The 19,775-nt window shown below is 40.0% G+C and overlaps 3 protein-coding genes across 4 annotated transcripts; 1 reads left to right on the forward strand and 2 right to left on the reverse strand.

The window, feature by feature from the left end:
- Positions 1-3,182: 3,182 nt before the first annotated feature.
- Positions 3,183-5,609, reverse strand: mzt1 (mitotic spindle organizing protein 1). The gene is made up of 3 exons (XM_088013507.1): positions 5,341-5,609; positions 4,185-4,330; positions 3,183-3,688 (listed from the first exon to the last, which is right to left on the reverse strand). Exons 1-3 carry the CDS (start codon positions 5,390-5,392, stop codon positions 3,665-3,667), a joined length of 222 nt encoding a protein of 73 aa, XP_087869633.1. The 5' UTR covers positions 5,393-5,609; the 3' UTR covers positions 3,183-3,664.
- An 81-nt stretch (positions 5,610-5,690) lies between these two features.
- bora (bora aurora kinase A activator) lies at positions 5,691-11,666 on the forward strand. Of its 2 annotated transcripts, none has more exons than XM_014968206.2 (12): positions 5,691-5,811; positions 6,032-6,186; positions 7,035-7,141; positions 7,285-7,330; positions 7,427-7,505; positions 7,583-7,627; positions 8,183-8,239; positions 8,325-8,602; positions 8,721-8,883; positions 9,115-9,674; positions 9,772-9,870; positions 11,080-11,666. In XM_014968206.2, exons 2-12 carry the CDS (start codon positions 6,037-6,039, stop codon positions 11,107-11,109), a joined length of 1,614 nt encoding a protein of 537 aa, XP_014823692.1. In that variant the 5' UTR covers positions 5,691-5,811; positions 6,032-6,036; the 3' UTR covers positions 11,110-11,666. The 2 variants fall into 2 exon arrangements, with proteins under 2 accessions (XP_014823692.1, XP_014823683.1); XM_014968197.2 differs by having other exon boundaries at positions 5,692-5,811; positions 9,772-9,912.
- A 10-nt stretch (positions 11,667-11,676) lies between these two features.
- Positions 11,677-19,534, reverse strand: dis3 (DIS3 exosome endoribonuclease and 3'-5' exoribonuclease). The gene is made up of 21 exons (XM_014968151.2): positions 19,187-19,534; positions 18,930-19,087; positions 18,185-18,381; positions 18,014-18,087; positions 17,747-17,914; positions 17,410-17,574; positions 15,973-16,086; positions 15,428-15,565; positions 15,206-15,352; positions 15,009-15,125; positions 14,827-14,928; positions 14,553-14,617; positions 14,219-14,303; positions 13,974-14,101; positions 13,749-13,835; positions 13,501-13,657; positions 13,158-13,372; positions 12,887-13,055; positions 12,609-12,767; positions 12,393-12,515; positions 11,677-12,190 (listed from the first exon to the last, which is right to left on the reverse strand). Exons 1-21 carry the CDS (start codon positions 19,403-19,405, stop codon positions 12,122-12,124), a joined length of 2,856 nt encoding a protein of 951 aa, XP_014823637.2. The 5' UTR covers positions 19,406-19,534; the 3' UTR covers positions 11,677-12,121.
- Between the last annotated feature and the right edge of the window lie 241 nt (positions 19,535-19,775).

Genomic DNA, 19,775 nt, shown 5'->3' on the forward strand with positions numbered 1-19,775 from the left:
TGAAGTTGTTTTGGGAATTAAAAAAAAAAGCCATCCTGGGTGATCTTTGTTTTGATGTCTTCTATTAAATCTGAGAAACAAAAACATTGCCTCCTCGTTGAAAGACTTTTGCTCGATAATGATTTTAATAAGGTTTTTGTTTTGCACTGCCTCTGACTGCTTCTTTAAAACTGTATCAGGATCAACTATCTGGGCTGAAACAAAATTTGAGCTATTCTTCAAAGGCATTCTTCAAAGGTCACACAAAATCATTCCAAGGGTCAAAAATGAGCCCAGAGCGTACTTTGGACACCACTGGCCTTAACTTTCTTACTTTTGATATGTTGCTGATGCTTGGGATCGATCTATCCCTAACGTCTTCCTCTCCGATATATTCTATGATTAAAACGCAAAACCTGCTTTTTCTAATGTTTTTTTTTTTTGCATTTAAATGTGATTCAAATCTGACGATTGTTTTTTTTTTCATCTTTTATGTCACAGAAGATAGTAATTTCCAAAAATAAAAATAAAAGCATTACTTGTTCAGACCACCCCATGCAAAAATCTGATAAATAAAATCTTGCTGATGATAGGAGGCAAATATCATGTTGGGCATCGTGATACAGTTGATTACCCTCCAGCTGCAAATATCCAAAAATACACATCAGATCTAAAGTTTTTAGGGCTTTTGCAGAGTGCCTCCAAGTATTTGCATTTGTTTTCCAAAAAAGTTCATTACCTGCATCTTCATACTTATTTTAATCCTTACAAAACCCCAAACAACCCCCTTCCAAAGAATGTCACAGAAACTATGCCAGATGTGCCTATGTGGCGATGGAACAAGTCCCCAAACTAAGCAGGCTCTTAAGAACCTGCTGCTGGAAAATCAGAAAATCTTATGGTCTTTTTTAATTTTCTGTGGAAAAACAAACATAAAAAAAAAAAAAAAAAAAAAAAAATTTGTCCCATGAACCTTGGCCCCCAGGCTATTATCTCTGCTAAGCCTCGCTAAAGCCTGTGGAGGGATGGATGGCCGGCATCCTGCATGTTTTAGTTCTCTCCCTACACACCTGCATCAATGATGGCTCGTTAGAAGGCCTAAGGAGAACACTGACTTGCTGAGGAAATTGTTACTACCACCAGGGAGAGAACTAAAACATGCAGGGTGCTGGCCCTCGAGGACCGACTTTGGACACCCCTGGTTTAGACGATCTTTTCTTTTTGTTCAGATGTTAGTTTTCAACTGATGTACAAGTGTTTGCATCAGCATCCTCTGGCGTGCAGCAACATTTCATCCTGATATCGTCCGCTCTTGTACATAAATGTGGTTTCGACAACAAGCGCCTCATTTGCATGTCCGTGTCATCTAACATGAAAGAAAATGGTCATGAAGGACCAATAAAGCCTCAGACAAAGACTCGTCTCGTGAGGACGACCAATAAACACGCTTGTTCGTCATTAAAAGTAATTATTGACCTATAAACAAAAAACCCACGCGAAAAGATCTTTGAACTTTCGTTCGACTTTGCGTCAAAATGGAGCAGATGAACTGTTTCTTTTATAGTTCTCGTGATTACGACGTGGTTGTACCTTGGCTTTGGAAAAATATAAACAAACCACTGTTTCTCATGCATGAGAGACGGCTAATCAGTCCAGTCTAATTGTTTTTTTTGATAATAACAACGTACACCTGGACTGTAATTGCGCTGCGTGTCTCTCACTCCAAAACGAGACTGCCCTCATTTATCAGAAAAATAATCCTCGGCACCGGATAATTATCAGACGTACGAATATAAACACCTTCAGAAGTTTGGACGCCAGGAGCCGCTCGCCTGCTAGGCTGATAGTCATGTGACCTGACCGGTGCCCTAGTTGAACACCTCTTAGATGTTTATGCATATGCGGACGCTAATCTCTGTTAGGACTATGGGATTTGGGAATATTTTGTTTAACAGAGATCAAAGTAGCTGGCTTGGATAAAGCAAAAAAAAAAAAAAAAAACCCTCTGCACAGATCAAACAGACAGCAATGCATCTTGAATCCCACGCCCTTAGTAGCCCAATCAAGCCATGCATAACTCTTTTTTTTTTTTTTTGATGTAAAAAGATTCCACCTTTATCAACATCTTATGAAGCTCACCCCTCAGCCCCTCCCCCACCCCACAGAGACGAAGGGTCTGCTTTGGATTGCGAACTATCGAGGAGAGCCACTGCTGCACCAGATCTCATGCCTCTCACGCTTGGATAACATGATGCTGGTGTTCAGGAACAGACAGATACTGTGTTCAGAGATCAAAGCAGCAAGTGCAGAGATTTAGACTCACAATCTGCCAGTCAACGCGGTGAGACAACGCAGAAGAAGACAGAAGTGCTTACCCAAACACTCCTGTGCACTTGCTGGCTTTCTGTGCGGTGTGCCTGAGAGGGGTGAGGCGTAGCTGTCAGATGGCTCAGGGGCTGCTCATTTGGAGCCACTTCTTAGCTTAAGCTCACACAGCGAGTGGGGCGCACACACACACTTTCTCTCTCTCTCGTGCCAGATACAAGTCAGGGTTGATAGGGGAGCACATATATTGGCCTGTAAATGTTCTGTGCTCTCAGCATTTTCCCTTGTCTAGAAGATGAATAGAGTTATTTTACACACCGCGGGCAAACAAAACAATGCTGTCTGGTTAGATGCGTGATCCGAGAGTTTTCATTCTGGGAGGGGATCAAAGATGTGCTTTTGTCAACGCTTGCAGTTCTAATTCGAATTATTTCTGTGGATACAGTTTAGAGCAGAGATTTCAGATCAACAGGATATCCTGCTCTTATGAATGACCTCCGATACCTTTTTTTTTTTTTTTTTTGTTGCCGGCCCCTCTATTGTTTGTAAACGGCATTGTGCAACATTATCAGTCAGTTATACCCTTCCACCTAGTGCGACAGGAAAGATAATTTCCGTTGTAAAAATATATAATACACTAAGAACTGTTAAATTATTTCAGTACTGAGCCCCCCCCCACCCCCCCACTTACTCAAAATAGCTCAACTGAAACAAGAAGTCTTGGAAAGAAGGAGTTAAAAAACATATCAGATTTTAAATTATATTTAGCCTAAGTTCAGCATCCGTGATTCAGAAAAACTAAAGTTAAATCCAAAAATGTTCTTAAGCCACGTCAAGGCCTGATCAGGGGGCGAAAAAAAGAAGTGTACATCTCCACCTTGTGGTCACAAATATTACATTTTTATAGTTTATATATATAGATAGATATTTTACTCATAAGTGTCACAAGTATTGAAAATGTTGAAAGGATATCGTTTCAGTGAAAGAAATATACAAGTACAACATCTAACAATACATGAATATTCATACATATGTGACAAAAATAAGTGAAAATTTGCACATGAAAACTGCAACAAAAGCTGATGGTAAATATATATATATATATATTTTTTTCTTGAATCCAGGCTGGGTGTTCCTGCCAAGTGTAAGATGCCGCAGATTGTTTGAGAGACAGATGATCTCATTTCAGCAGAGGCCCAGTACCACAGCAGACAGAGGCTGGTGCCTCTTTATATAAAAACCCCAAGCATCATAGTGCAGAATCAGAGGAGATGACAATATGCCAAAACAAACCAATCTCAGACTTGGGAACAGTCCACAATCCTAACTTTGGGGGATGAGATCTTTTTTCTTTTCATCCTCAGTTTGTGCAGTTCTCAGAAACCTAAGAGGAGATAATAAACAAATTGCATAATTAACATTCTGAAATAAGACAGTTGCAACCCTAAAGAGGCACCATGATGTCCAAGAACCAACAGCTTTCTGGATTCTTCCGAGGTTAATTTACATGTTGGTGTGTTTTAGGCAGGAATCTCAATAACAGGCTGCTTCAAATAGAAGGCAAGAAGCTTTAGCTGTCATTAATTTTTATGAAATGAGTGAATACTTTATAACCACTTCAGAAGGTTAAAGGGATGGGATTCGGATTATTTAGAGTAATGCAAGTTTACATAAATGAAAATTATAGGGAAGAAACGCTGGAATAAAGGAAAACAACAAGGCAATGCCAGACTTGCACTTAAATGTTATTAATTCACAAATTTTCCTTGAAATTATTTAATTTTATACCTTGATATCTGTTACGTTTTAAAAATATTCACTTTTGAACATACACACAAGTTTATTTATTTCATAATAAAAAAACAAAAGTGATTTTATACCTTGAGGGTCTCCGAAGCCTTACGCAGCTCTTTGATGACTGCGGACAGAGCTTCGGGGTTTATGCCTTGCTCACACAGTCGCACACAGATCGACAGAGACTCCATGTCCAAACCGGTGTTCAGCAACCTCGAGATCTCAAGCAGGACTGTTGAAGAAGATGGTGAGATGAATTTGATATTAAAAGGAAACTCAAAAAGAAAAAAAAAAAAAAAACACCACCACCATATTACTGGACAATGACGAATGTTTTGTTTTTCTGAATTTGTTTTGAGAATTAGGATTAATGTTGACATTAAAGGAAAAAATGTCAAGAGCAATGTTAAAATGTTAAGAATAAATCAATATAACAGTTTAAGGACTATACACTTCATGAAGTAGACATTATGATATTGTTAATAGGCCTGTCACGATAACAAATTTTGCTGAGCGATTGTCTAAAAAATTATTGTGATAAACGATAATATTGTTTCAAGACCTTCTGACACTGATTTAATGGAAATTAATAATAATGCATGCGAATAGATAATAGTGTAGATAGATACACTTTATTTTCAAAAGAACACATAACACTGGAACTGATAAACTAAATAAAAATAATGTTTCAGCTTTCATCTTTTGATAAGTTATCAAAAGATGAAAGCTGAAACATTATTTTTAAACTAAGCAGGCCTTGGCATACAGACTCAGACATGAATATGTTTTATGTCAACTAAAAAACACTATTCATGTCTGTATATAGACAAATGATGTTATGTAACAAAATGGGTAGTTTATTTGTACTTCTAGTAAGTTTTTATAAATCTTAAACTGGTAGCAAGTAGTATTCTATTAATTTTACATGCTTGAAAATGTTTATTGTGTATGAAACCAACTTCATTACAGCTGGTGTAAAAAAAAAAATCAACATACGTTTTGTTGCTACGACTACTTAAAACTGAGGTGTGACAGCACATCACATTTTATCTCAACATTAAAGAAAGGAAACGGATGATGAAAATCAAACTTTATACTCAATATATCAGTCTAATTTGAAAAAACGGAAGCATTTTTATACTAAATAGAGAAAAAACGTATACTCCCCCATCTACTTTTTATGTGACCCACATATTATGTTGAACTAATTAGCCGCACGGCCTGTTAAGGTTTTATACTTACCATCCATCGTTTCCCGGACTGCGTTCATGTTTGTATTTGCTGCACTTGCCATAGTGACTGAAAAAACTGCTATCAGGTAGCTAACCAACGCACAACCTCCTGCACGGCAAATTATTAACAGTATATAAAACAAGATTATTTCAACAATGCAGTCAGAGTTTTGCTTGCCCTAATCAATTTTTAAATGACATTGTATAAATTGAAACTACCAAAATAACTGACGGGGCGCGTTAGCAGCTAGACAGCTACCTAGCTTGCAAAGATTCCCGCATCGAAACCAGGAGGAGGAAGTGACGACACTAAATTCTTCATTGGCTACTGAGAACATCCTGTAAGATTTCTATTGGTTGGCAGGTTTTGTGGAGGAAATTGAAATAAACGTTTGAACTGTTTCCTTACTAGAGCTGCAGTACTGACTCTTCTCATAAAAACAGTCGATTTACTCGCCGAGGACGGCTCTTTTTAACGATTGTAAGTAACCGACTGAAAAAAAAAAAGTTTTGTATATCTGGATTTTGTAAATGATACCTTTAAACATATGTACGCAAAGTTCCTTTTAACGTAGCCAAGGTACCGAGCTAACCTCATAACAAAATAAGAATTGGATTTACTGGACTACCTCTTTTTAAAACTCTTAGTGTTTGAAGCGTTAGTTTTCTTTTCTGCTAACAAAAATGTTTGTTGTTTCCAGATAAGATGGGGGATCATATCGAGGTACAGATCACCCCAGAGACTCCAGGCAGGCCTTCCATTAGAAATCCCTTTGAGAGTCCCAATGACTACCACCACTTGAGGGAGCCTCTGGTGCCCAGTCCGTCTGTCTTCAGATCCAAGCCCTGCAAGGCTGTGAGATTTAAATTTATCCTATTACTACTGGATAGGATGCATGTTTTTAATTAGAAATCAGAAACACTGTTGTTGGTCTAATTGCTTGCCAAATTATTCATAGGCTTGTAACTTTGACATTTTGTCATGCTATAACTACAACCATCCATGTATTGTATTAGGATCCTTTGTGATACATCACCACAACACTAAAGTGGTGTAAAAAGAATATTTGTATTTACACATTTAAAAAAAAACGTTGAAAAATACAGCTGTACCTTTTGCTGCAGGTACATCTTCAGGTCTTTTTGGAGAACGCCACTGCCATCTTTGCATGTCTACAAGCTTAAGACCAGTCCGACTGGGTGTAGAGAAACTGTAAAAAAGCAATTTTAAGCAATTTGACACAGTTTCCACAGATTGGATAAGGTCTGGATTTGGATTACATAACAAAAGCCCAATTTTTCCATCTTATTCCCAAAAATATAAATTTTGTGTGGTCATTCGTGCTCATGCAAATGTAACATTGGCATCCATCCATGACATAGAAAACAAAGTATCCAGCCAATCATTGCAGAGCAGTCCATGAGATGTGGTATATTGTGCATATTATCATTAGGTTTTTTTTTGTTTGTTTTTTTAGATTTGTGAAAAAATAAATAATAAAGCCATGTATTCTTTTCTCTCCACTTCAGTTATCCCCTGTTTTACATTGATCTGTCAGATGAACTCTTAATAAAACACTTTGCATGCAGTTTGTGGTGAAAATGATCAAGAGATAAGAGTACTGCCAAACAGTGTGTGCTCACACATTTTTCTTTGCTGGGTAGTGTATAATACATAGCCTTTCTTATCCGTCTCTTTTCCAGACTCCACCTAAGTTTAACTGGTCGATTGATGAAATGGCCAGTCTTCTGCCAGTACATATAGACCCAGAGGAAATCCAGCGGCAATCATTCTACCTCAGCCAGACCAGGTATATGTTGTTAAGCAGTAAATTAGATGTGTTGTCTAAAACTGAAAAAATAAATAAATAAATAAAAACTTGACAAAATTCAGATCATTTTAAATCTATCCTGTATGTTTTATTTATTTGTTTTTTATTTTACTTTATTTCAGGATGGATTCAGACATTGAGGAAAAATGTCAGAATGCTATTGAGCAGGTAAATAATTGTCAAAGTATCTGTGCTCATAATGTATGCTTCCACACTAATGAGTCCCTGGTTATGTAATTATATATTTTGTATTTTTGAATGAAGTTTTTCACCAAAGGAGCCATTGTGCCTTCCCCTTGGGCAGCACCAGAAACCCGTAGAGCCACTCACCTGTACAAAAAAAGTAAATAACATTATAGGAAATTTGTGTGTGAGTTGTCTTTCTATTTTTTATTTTCATGCAACTTTTGTGTTTTTTAGGTCCTTTTTCTGAAGCGATCTCAGAGGAGTCTGAAAAAATCTCAGGTTAGTTTAAATTAATTACAATATTTAAAATATGCTGTAGCTAATCTCTCTTTTTTTCAGGGAGGAATTTGTTTTCATTAGTGTACTTCTGTTCTTCTTACATACTTCAGTACAAATGATTGTGGATCTTTAAAATAATGCATTATGCACAATGCTGACTATTGTTTATTCCAGTATCATAATTTTTTGAACTCTCACAGTAACTCTCAAATATAAAAATGCAGCCAGTTGGCGATATGTGGCACTTAGGGAGGTTTTTGTGTGGCATTGAAAATTTGAAAAACAAAACAATTGGGGGAAAAATGTTCACTAAAATATGGAAATAAACTAAGATCTAAACTAAGAAGTTGGATACAAGTTGGAACTTGTACAAAGTTTTTTTTTTTTGCTTTTGTTTTAATTTTTTGCACTTCATTACCAGGAGATAGAAGGAAAGGAACTATACAATCACGGAAGAGTTTATGTATTTTGATATTAATCATTTGTAACGTTTATTTCTAAATTACCTTCTGTTTACTTTGCTTGACACGACTAATTATTCTGTTTTATTGACAGTTGCTTGCCAGACGACTCTTTCACTACCTTTGGCGTTTGATTTGGAGAAATTACTCGGTAACCTTCTATTGACTCAAATCGAAGTCGGTAGTATCTCCTTTAGCTTTTTGTCGTATTTTCACGTGACGTTTGTTCGCCTCAGGAGAATACTACCGCTACGAGGAGGCCTGTGATGCCGTACAGGAGAGCCTCAGCTCCTCCTCGTTGAGGCGAAAGCTCTTCCTCGACGGCCAGTTCAGCTACAGCAGCTCCGACAGCTCCACGCCGCCGAGCCCCGACAGAGCCAACGGCCGACTCGAAGGGCCGTCTCCCTACAGAGGTGGAGCCAGAGCCACAGGTGACGGTGTCGAAGGGGAAGCATTAACATCTGTCTGTCCGTCACCTATGGCTGGCGGCCGGTCGGCCCAGACTCCCTCTACGGTACGTCGTGAGTCCTTGAGAAAATTGTTGTCTTTAATATTTAATGAAGAGGTGACATTTGTGGGATAAAAGCTGTACACAATTAAGCAAATGCTCATTTTAAATGTGTGAACTGTAGGGCCAGTTCTCGTCGAGTCCCATCCAGCAGGGCTGCTTCAGAGACTGTAGCCTCGGCAGCATCAGCAGCCCTCTGTTTCCTGATAGGTCATCTCCTGCTGGCCACGCCTCTCCGACTGTTTCTCCTATCCTTGTCGACATGGCGCGGACTCCCAGAGACTCAGGTAGACGATGTGCTTTCAACTGTGGAGCGTTGCGTGGTTAGAGGCTAGGACCTCAGTCCTCTGTACCTTTGCTGCTTGTCTTTCCCCCTTCTGCCTACCCCTTTCATTTCGGATTACTATCAAAATAAAAGCCACTATTGCTGAAAAATCTTACAAAAAATAAAAAATCTAAACTGTAAGATCTTGTCGAGGTTCAGGTTGGTTTAATCTCCTTGATCTGGATCTTTTCAGGTGAGCAGAAACATCACAGCAACTTTACCCCACATGGAGGTCCGCTGGATGCGGACGTTGCCCTCACTAATGAGAGTCCGTTTGTGGAAGGATGCTCCCCAATTCGTAGCTGCTCCCCTCACCAACTCCACTACCAACACGACCAAAACACTTCCAGGCCCAAGGCCAGACCCAGAGTCCGCAACTGGGCGTCCCCTCCGCTGATCTCGCCAATCCTCAACCCCAAGCTCCAAGACCGGGAGGCTGAAGAACACTCTCCTACCTCTTCCTCATCTTCTCTCCCAGCCATGGAACTAGACCCAACGTCGCCGCTGGCAACAGACGGCCACTCTGCTTCCCCTGAGAGAATTAACCTGGATACCATGGAGGTTGTGAAGATGGAAGAAGGAAAAAATGTGGGGCTTAAAAAAAGGCTGGAGGAGGACGAGGAGGAGGGTGGATTTCCTTCTGAACACCTGACTAGCTCTCGCATGGGAAACGCGTCAGCGACAGAAAGCTCTCAGATGTTTCTCTCGCTCCTGGCAGAAGGAAGCAGCCTTCGCTACGACTCCAGCATGCAGGTGAGTGAGAGAAACTTGACAAAACCTTACTTTCATTTGTATCCAGTGAGACTTCAATGGAAGACTTCCTTCTTAATAAATGTTGACTGTTGTGCAGGTGGACAGTGGCTACACCACCATCTCAGCCGGCACCGCTAGCCTCATTGACGGCATCAGCTCGGACTTCCAGAGCAAGGAGTCCATCAGCTCCAACCAGGTAGAAGAAGTGTTTCCCGTCACCCGACTCAGTAAAGTTAAGGTGAGGTTGTACCTTTTGATCAAGCTAGACCTTTTATATTTATCCATCCATTTTCTGTACAACCATGCATGCACACACTCACACCTAGGGAGAATTTAGAGAGACCAAATAACCTTATAGTCATGTTTTTGGACTGTGGGAGGAAGCCGGAGTACCTGGAGAGAACCCACGCATGCACAGGGAGAACATGCAAACTCCATGCAGAAAGACCCTCAGTCAGGAATCGAACCCAGGACCTTCTTGCTGCAAGGCAACAGTGTTACCAACTGCGCAACAGTGCATCTAAATATACATTTAGATACATGTATATTTATCTAGATACATTTATATTTAGATAAATATACACGTATCTAAATATATATTTAGATACATTTAACTATATTTTTAAGGCATCCTGACTATAAATTTTGTTCGGAAATCACTAAACCTGGAAACTAGCTAGCTACACCATCCTTGGAGTCGCAATCCCCATTGCAATGTCAGTGAAGGCAGTACTGCAGAAAGTGCTTGGACACAATATTTGGTAGGATAGTATGTTTATGGCAACATGCATTTATCCTCTGGATATTGATCATATTTGACCAATTAGATTAACTGTCCCTTATGGTCAGACGGAGATTTAGTTTGTTTGGCAAAGATCCTAAAGCTCATTGAGGGTTAACTAGTGAGAAAGAGACAAAAAATGTGGATTAATCAAAATTTATATTGTTTAATGTATTTTAAAGACAGGTTATGTGATAGACTAACACAAAGGAAACCGATAGGGCCCTGAAATCCAGTTGTCAAATGGCTGAATTACCGAACTCTGCTTTAAACAGAAAACTTTACCCTAATCTTTCCTGTATGTTTTTTGGTCTCAGCTGAGATTAAAGTGGACTTAGCTTATTGGGTAGCTTCAGAAGGCTGATGGTTACAAAGAATTTTATCTTGAGAGATCATGAGAAAGGGGGCTGAATATAGCTGCGAGAAACACTTCTTAGATTCTTTAAAAGATTTTGAATTTCATGTATTTTGTATGGTTTGGTAGTATTGAGAAAAAGTTCTTGTGCCTAAATACTCAGCGAAGGCTTCATTGAAACTTCAACCAACAACTGAACTGCCTGAATAATCACACGGTCCCCTTTGTTTGAGCTCTTCTTTAACTTTTGATAATTGTGTTTTTTTTAGGCATTTCATCATCCCCGCTGCCTCACCTGATTTTCTACGTTTAAAGGGACGCTCTTCCGACAAAGGCCTATGATTACTTTGCAATAAAATTCAAATAAACTTACACTATGTTTAGAAATGTTGAGTTTTACCAGAATGTTTTGCTGTGAATGAAACTGCAGGGCAACAAATACCTGACTGAAAGCAAACGCTCTGCCTGTTATGAATAATCACAGGGAATGTTGAGCTGCAGGGAGGGTTTTTGTTTTTTTTCTTTTCAGTCATTTTGTAAACCACTGAAATCTCATTCTTTGTAATAGTTTTTAAATTAAGATGTAGAGGTTTGATAAAATTGGGGAAGTTTTGTGAAAACATGTCTGTGTTGCACATGAATGGTCTTTTGTTTTTCTTTTAAATGCTGTATTGATGCCTGCGGGCAGAATTTCAATTATAACCAGCGACAGACTTTTACTGTATTTATATTTTTATAAAACTTTTTTTTTTTTAATTTTTTTAAACTTATCAGTATAACCAATATTTGTTTAAATCAAGATCTGTAGATCACAACTGTAATTTTGCAATAAATACAACTAATGCAAAACAAATAATGCCACCAACTGAGTTGGAAAAAATGGAGCCCTTTTATTTTTTTAAAGATTTTTGACATGAAGGTTTTACACATTAAAATGCCTTAAACTCTTCTCTTATTTTTGTTTTTTAGCCTCACAACGTCATTTGAGTTATTCTGTTTATTTGCAGAACACACTAACAGTTATGTGATAAGATTAAAAACACTCTGCAAACCAATTAATTTTTGTTTTAGGTTAAACTGAAGTGACATTTATCATACATACGGCTTTATTTCCACCAGCAAATGTTTTAAGCAAAAAGACGAGTAAAAAATACACCAGCGTCCGTTTCACTGGATTGAACTTACTACAATGAGTGACGTGTTTGCTAGGAAGAGATTTGCTCGTGTTTAGACTGTAAACACAAGAACAAATCTCTTTCAACACATCTAAAAATAAAGTCGGGATCTTCTGGGTGAATTGCAACGCTTGTCTCAGCGGTCCAGTTTTCGCTTCTTGGCTTGTGGTTCCGCTTCCGGTGCAGGAACGCTAACACCAGGAATCTATATGGGGTGGAAAAAAAACAACAGAGCTTCAGAAAATGTCAACATCGTTTTATCAGGACTTGTACAAAGCGGTGAATCTTTTTTTCCACTGACGACAAAACGACGGTTGAGTTGCAAAGTGGACGGATTTCCACCGCAGGATTTTATAAAACAGGTTTTAAATTAATTTAAAAAAAATAAATGTTTAAGTTGTCCTTACCACAGGTTCTATCAGAGCCATGCGGATCTTTTGGTGTTGAATGTTGGAGTCGTCCAGGCTGATGGTGACCTTCACCTGGTCAAATATGTGGAACGTGTGCTGCTCCACCTTCAGAGTGGGACCCTTTACACAAATACACAGGAAACATTTTTAACATTTATTCTCTGACAAAAAATTAAAAAAACCAAAGCAAAACAAGAAGTGAAGTGTCTGGACCTCTTCGTCAAAAACGAGGTTGGGAGAAGCTTTGTCTTTGGAGTCAAAGAAAACGGTTCCTTCCAGACCGAACTTCGGGATCAGAACGATGATCGCGTTCTTCCGCACGAACAGAACGAATCCCTTCTCGTTGAGAATTCCTCGGGTCTTGAAGAACAACTGCAAGGGAAGGGATAGGACGCTTTGGTCAAATTCAAATGCAATTTTCCAAGTATATCGAGTGAAGACGAACATTTACTACGTTGCGAATGTCTGCAGAGAACAACAGTGTGGAATACCTGAGTGTGGAAGGCCACAGACGATCTCTGTGCGTACTGAGACATTTTGTGTCTGTAGTTGAGGTTGTTGCAGAGGGCCGACTGTTTGTGTTTGTCCATCAAATCGGGGTAGGTGCCGTCTGCGCCGATGGCCACCGCCAGCAGGCGGTGCACAATGATGTCAGCGTACCTGCAGAGAAAGGTCAAAATTAAATAAATCAAAGTCAACTATGCAAGACTTTTTCTTTCTGTGAAAAAAGTATTTCTGGAAAGTGCATTGAAATTTTCATACCTCCTAATTGGGGAGGTGAAGTGAGTGTAAATGGGCGAGGCGAGACCGTAGTGGTGGAAGTCGCTGTCCATGCCAGAGCAAAAATAAACAGCTTGCATCATGCAGCGAGTGGCTAAAATACGCAGGAGCGTGTTAAAATACTGGAAGCCGTCCACTTTGGCCCCATCCAGGGAATCGGCCAGCGCTTTGGCCGAATCTGTGTGGATCATCACGTTCTGATCAAACAGGGAAACAAAAAGATTAAGTTTCGGTCCGCTCATTAGCAGGATTAATGTTTTAATCAATTTGGGTATTTAATGATGCATTCGAAGTCTTTTTTTAGTGACACATGGATTCAACCGACCTTGGACTTTGCGGCTTTGATCAGGATGTCGTAGTTGGACGGAGGGGGAGCTGGATGCTTCCTCAGGAGAGCGCTCTCTGGAAATTCCTCGTAAATCTTCTGAGCAACTGAAATATTGGCGAGCAACATGAACTCCTCCACCATGGAGTTTGTCTCCCTGAAAGACGAGTGGTAGTGATTAGAATACTGACAGAAAGAGAAAACTGACATCTTGTTAGGACTTCGGGTGAATTTTGAAAGTCGCTTACATGAGTTCTTTAGTCTGCAGATCAATTGGGTCATGGGTTTCACTGTCCATATGGAACCGAACCTCTAAGGACGACAACGTCAGGGCCCTGGGGATAGAAATCGGTACATAAGACTTAAACTCAGTCATTTAAAGTCGTAGCATTTCCATCACATCTTATCTAAGCCGTCAAATCATTCATCAATCTGTAAATTGGTTTTCTGTTAACTGATTACCACTTCCTTACCCATTTTCTATCCTCTTCTTTTTGAGGATCTTTGCGAGTTTGTTGAGGCCCCTCAAGCTTTCAGTGATGTCGTCGTTCTTGTTGGCATCATCTATCCTCATCTGGGCCTCGGCGTAAGTGAAAGACGCCTGAGGAACATCCGGTAACAAAAAGGAAAACTGAATAACTGCACTGATCGATGAAACTAGACACAAATACCGCAAAAATATACTTAAAACTATGCATTTTCTAGTCAGTGTTTTTACCTTGGAGTTGATGACGCTTTTTGTAAACCGAGTCTTCAGAATTTCTGCTTTGTGGTTCATTTCCCAAATACATGAAAAAGCAAACCTGCGGACAGACGGAAAAACAAGGAACCAGAATTTGAAATAATTTCAAAGTATTTTCCTCCGTCTTATCGCTTCGACTGGGGGAGGAATTCAATCTGATTTCACCAATTCTCAATTGATTATCTGAAGCAAGATGCTGTCCTACTGGCAATGAGGGCTGAATGAATAACGGCAGTGTTGTATTGAGGCACAGATAACTTTGGAGGTTGTTCTAAGTGTGTGTGTGTGCGTGTGTGTGTTTCATCCTCACCTCTCCACATTGGACCGCAGTGAGCAAAGGTTAGAGCTGAGCAGCTCAGGAACCATGTCTATTCTCTGCGGGGGAACAACATTAAAAACTGCTCACAACTTTCATGCAGAAACAGAGTCATGACATAATCCTAGGTAGTATTTGTAAATCATACATGTAACTAAAGATGTTTAAGTTCAGCTTTATTTTCCTCGTCTTTAAAAGACACACCGAACTCCATCTTGCACTGTTTTTGGAAGTTAGAAGGGAGACATGCGAGTTTTGATTGTCTTACTTTGCCACATAAATACACAGTGGTCCCTCGGTTAGCCGCCTCTTTGTCCAGAGCATTCCCAGGTCTGATAAAGTGACTGACGTCAGCGATGTGAACTCCTACCTGCAGCGAAACGCATTGCAAGCTGATTGAACTACATGAACCGATAACACAAACAGCTTAGTGCTGTCACTGATGAGCACCTCAAGCTTCCCGTTTTCCAGCTCCCTGCAGTGCAGAGCGTCATCTATATCTGTACATCCTGGAGGATCCACACTGCACACTGTTAAATGCCTCAGGTCCTGCCTCTGTGCCATGTCCTGTACAACACATACATGTTAACGCCGTACACACGCATTTATAAATGTGCAATAATTTGTGCAGGTGCGGGAGATGTTACCTCTGGTGTGATGCTCCATGGCATTTTGGGAAGGAAGCTGAGCACGGCCTGAGAGAAAGCCTGATGTGGAACATCGTGCTCCAGAAGCAGGACTTCCTCCTCGGTGTCCTTCTCACCGGCGGCTCCCAGACTGCGGACAAAATGACCCTAACACACAAATAATTAACGGGAGTCAATTACAGCTCTTTGTGGGCTGTGGTAAATGAATGTGATGGGACTTACATTTGGGTATCTAGAGTCTTTGGGCCAGCCATCAATGGCCACCATAATCCTCTGACCTGCAAGAGTGGAGGCTTGTCGTGTTTCGATGCGAATGCGTGGGATACGGCGATCTGCTGGGGTGAAAAGATGGCGGGTGGACTGGGGGGGGATAAAAATTAAATAATGGTAAGACATATACAGCGCCTGAAGGTCGGACAGATAAAAAGTAAAGCATCTTTGGGGGAAGGGTGCATAAAGTTTCATGCTTTCATACTTAAGTTCCCATATTTAAATTTTAAGCTCGTTCAAACTCTAATATCCATGGTAGTCAGTATTTTCAAGCCAAATATAGATGCAAACTTTTCTCTGAATAATAAAATTAATTAAAAAAAAAAAATTGTAAATCCAACATTTTTTCATATATTTATTTTTTGCTCTATCTCCAAACCTTTGAAATATTTAAATCAAAATTCAGACTTTTCCAGTAGTTTCCAAACTGTGTAGAAATCCTGTGCAATTACAACCTTCATATTTTAAGACGTGGACAGGAAAAATGGTAAACATACTTCTTTGATTTGGGAGACATTCAGCATTCCACAGAATGGCCTCCAGTTCCTTTTGATGATTCCCACTACTTTTCCCGTTGCCCTCCTGGCCGTCTCAGTTAACGCTCCCGTCAGCTGGACAGAGACGGGAAGAAGAGGATTTGTTAAAAACAATGTTCTTGGGGACTTCCGGTGTTATACTAAATTCGGTGACTGCAGGCGGCGCTGTTGCAGTTTTAACCGTACTTTGCCATTTAGTAACATCTTACCACTACTATTGTGACAATTAAGCAAATATACACGGTATGTGATAAGAGCTATCGTATTTTGTCACCATAGATACTTCCATAATAGTCACAATATTAGCGGTAATATCTTTTTATTCTTTGCTCGGCTTTTTTGTTATTTTTCCTTTTGCGTTAGGCCGAGGTATGGCAAAGTATGGTATAAAATTGCAACAGCGCCTCCTGCGGTCAAAATATACGGTGATCACAAAATTCAGTGTAACTACGGGACGCAGCAACGACTCAGCTAACGGGTTCGAGCTAACAAACAAGGAGACGCAGTGTCGACAAATGACAGACTCGGAACTGATTCTGCGAGAATTGTGAGGGTTTCGCCAAGATATTAAGTAACAATTAGAAGCAATGAAAGAAGAAACTGTGAAAGTGAATACCAGAACGGAAGACGTGGAAGGGCAAGTTGAGAAGGCAGAAGAGAGGAGCCAAAACATTTGCAGCGCTATTCAATAAACAAACGGCTAGAATTAAAATAAATGGAAACTTAACCAATTCATTCATACTGGAATGAGGAACAAGACAACGCTGTTGTGCGTCAAATATAAAAGGGGTAATTATGACATGCGGAGAAACTGAGCCTGACGATTTATTGATAAGTATAGCACAACCCTCACAGGCACTCCCAAAACTGATGCAATTGCTAGATGAGTTTGGTTTAGTCTCTGGTTTTGAAATTAATATCAACAAAACTCAAGGATTAACATTTAACTACAACACCCCCTCCATCTTCAATTAAGATCATGCACAACTGAAATTGGGATGTTGAGTCTATCAAATAGTTGATGTCACAGTCTCACTTCTCTCCAAAACTGTGACATCAATTACGGCCCACTAAATTCAAAAATAAAGCCAGACATTCACAGATGGAATGTTATTCCCTTTTTACGTTTTAGCTCCCAGATAGAGTCAGGATTAATATTCCTCCACAAAAGATGTACTTTTTGTTTTGGAGACTTTGTGGATCTAACTCTTTTTGTTTTTATGTGATGCGCTTCCTAGTTTTGTTAAGTTTTTTTGTTGTCCTTGAATGACTGCAGTTAATTATGAATGTGATGGAATTCTGCCTTTCCAAATAAAAAAAAGAAAAGAAAAAGAAAAAACAGATGTCGGAAAGGCCCTTGGTAAAAAACAAAAAAAACAAAAACAAAACTAAATTCACCACTTTTTCCTCCTCGTCCTCATCGACGTTATCGTCCTTCGCCGCACCGTCGTCCTGCAGCACGACTGACGACGGCGCCACCCACTGATTCTTTGGCAACAGCTGCACAGCAACCACATCCTGGTGCACCGCTCTGTTGAGGTTCTGAAGACCCTGGATAAGAACCTGGAGGCAAGGAAAAGAGCAAAGCAGAGCTTTTTATTCTTTAAAGTAGAGCTTAAGACTCTTCTTTGACTGCCAATAAACTAATTCTTTACGCAAAAATCTTTAATCTCTGGAGTCTTGTTAGTAAATTAGCAGGGCTCCAGGACATTTCCTAAGACAAGTCCGTGCCCACCTCTGTGCTGTCCTCCCCCTCTCCTTGGACAAAAACTGTGGCCTCCAGATAGTTGTCCCTGCTGGCCCTGAAGGTTCCCTGGAGAAATGAGCCAGACTTGATTCCCGCCTGGACCTTTGACAAAGGAAGATGCTCCGGAAACAACACTTTACTGCTGGTGATCTCATTCTGACGGAGAACAGGAAGCGAAGTAGGGGAAAGATGAAAATAATGCTTTCAGTATGAAACCAGATTTATTTCTGTGAATAGCTACACAGTTGTGCCCACCTTATCATCGTTGGACAAAGCCAAGCAATCCACCAACTCAGGGTTCCCTATCAGGCTCTTGATGTATTCATCAACTAGAATGTAAGAAGACAAGAAGAATATTGTAGCGACATGCACAAACATGCTTCATCTTCAAGACTGTCGTGAGGACGGGAGATGAATACACTTTACATTTGTACACCACCACGCCGGTCTCCTCAGCCTTTAGCTTGTTGCCTTGATCGTTGGTGAGGAGGACCACCTTGAGACCATCTGGGCCCGACTCTGGCGTTTTCAGATGCTGGCTATACCATTTGACGGCCACACGGATCGCCCGATCATTTTGGTCATTGGTGCTCTCCCCTGGTTCACGTTCAATGAATGTCTCTCTGCAAGAAGATGGAGTCGGGAGTAAACACTACCAAAGTACTTTGCAGTGGAGGGTTAACATCTAAACATGCATTAGATATTAAACATATGAGAGTCAACAGAGTTCAAACACAAGGTTCAGCTTAGCATGGATACTATTAAGTAACACAAGTCTCTACAAGAGCTTTAAATTCTCTTAAAGCCACCTGTTATACCAACCATTACCAACCATTTCCTAGTAGGTAACCTGAGTGACCGGAGCATTCTCTAGCTGTATGAAGTACTGAGTTATGTGTTGCTGTGCACTGCCACTGAGCTGGCTCAGAGTAAACATTTGAGGAAATATCTACTTAACACTTATGAGATACAACTGTTGAAAAAATAATGTAAAAATGTATATTAATAAGTTCACGACCTTTGCAGACTTACCGTGGCCACAAAAATTTTATGGCAATAATCGAACCCCATAATTATGTACAGACTTGCAGCAAAAATAAAAACAGTGAGTTTCTAAATATTGTCAGTGTGCATTTATTTATATGATCTTGTGGTTTCTCCTCCCCGGTACCTGTGGTGTTCGTTGGTGAATGTGTAGAAGTGTCTTCCTTGTTCATGTATGATATCCTTCAGGCGTTTATAAACCGGTGCACTGCGATGACGAACCTCCTGAAGAACAGTCTGAAGGATTATCACGTTGCGAATCACCGGATCTTCCAATACGTCAATCTGAAGTAAAAAGAACGTAAACATAAAAAATTAGAATGAGAGGAACGTTTATGTGGCCACGTTTGGAAATCTCGAAAAGTAGCTACTCTGGGTTGTTACCTGATGCAGCACTACGTTGGTGTCAGGAACCAGATAGTGAGGGTAGGGACAAAGACTGCTCTCAATACACGCGTCTCTCTGCAGCACCGTGGAGTCCTGTTTGCACTCAGTACAGACTTCACTTCCACACCAAATATCATCTCTCAGGTAATGCTCACGTACGACCTTCAACACCCCACCCGATCGGGTCTTCTTTACGAAGGTCTTAGACTTCAACATGATGAAGATATAAGGCCACCGCGTCTAATTTCTGGTGATTTTATCCCACCATCTGAAGTTGCCAGGCAGTCTCACTAACCATGTGTAGCCACTCGTGGGACGGAAAAAAACTTTCCAAGAGTTAGAGGAGCTATGGGGTTTCTGCTTTGGCTGCTATAAAGCTTACATATATCATCTCTGTCTTGAAGCAATCTAAGTACAATGGATTTGTATCTAAAAAGGTAATAGTTTTATTAGATGGACTAAAAGTAAAAAATAAATCGCATGACTAGTTTTGGTTGTTCATTTAATTTCTCAATAAAAACAAAGCGAAGGAAGACAGAAGAGAAGCTGAATGACGAAGAAATTTATTTTATAGCACACCCCAGCG

Source organism: Poecilia mexicana, unplaced genomic scaffold (genome assembly GCF_051168715.1).
Source record: "Poecilia mexicana isolate PSO_F unplaced genomic scaffold, ASM5116871v1 scaffold_15, whole genome shotgun sequence".
Lineage (NCBI taxonomy): Eukaryota > Metazoa > Chordata > Actinopteri > Cyprinodontiformes > Poeciliidae > Poecilia > Poecilia mexicana.

Coding starts and splice junctions, on each gene's coding strand:
- mzt1 (XM_088013507.1), bottom strand. CDS start 5,392: ATGGCAAGTGCAGCAAATACAAACATGAACGCAGTCCGGGAAACGATG. Junction 4,331..5,340: donor AGTCCGGGAAACGATGGATG/GTAAGTATAAAA, acceptor CTTCTTCAACAG/TCCTGCTTGAGATCTCGAGG. Junction 3,689..4,184: donor AGGCTTCGGAGACCCTCAAG/GTATAAAATCAC, acceptor ATCTCCTCTTAG/GTTTCTGAGAACTGCACAAA.
- bora (XM_014968197.2), top strand. CDS start 6,037: ATGGGGGATCATATCGAGGTACAGATCACCCCAGAGACTCCAGGCAGG. Junction 6,187..7,034: donor GATCCAAGCCCTGCAAGGCT/GTGAGATTTAAA, acceptor TCTCTTTTCCAG/ACTCCACCTAAGTTTAACTG. Junction 9,913..11,079: donor CCCGACTCAGTAAAGTTAAG/GTGAGGTTGTAC, acceptor TGTTTTTTTTAG/GCATTTCATCATCCCCGCTG.
- dis3 (XM_014968151.2), bottom strand. CDS start 19,405: ATGTTGAAGTCTAAGACCTTCGTAAAGAAGACCCGATCGGGTGGGGTG. Junction 14,102..14,218: donor AAAGCGTCATCAACTCCAAG/GTAAAAACACTG, acceptor GATGTTCCTCAG/GCGTCTTTCACTTACGCCGA. Junction 12,191..12,392: donor TGGCTCTGATAGAACCTGTG/GTAAGGACAACT, acceptor CACCCCATATAG/ATTCCTGGTGTTAGCGTTCC.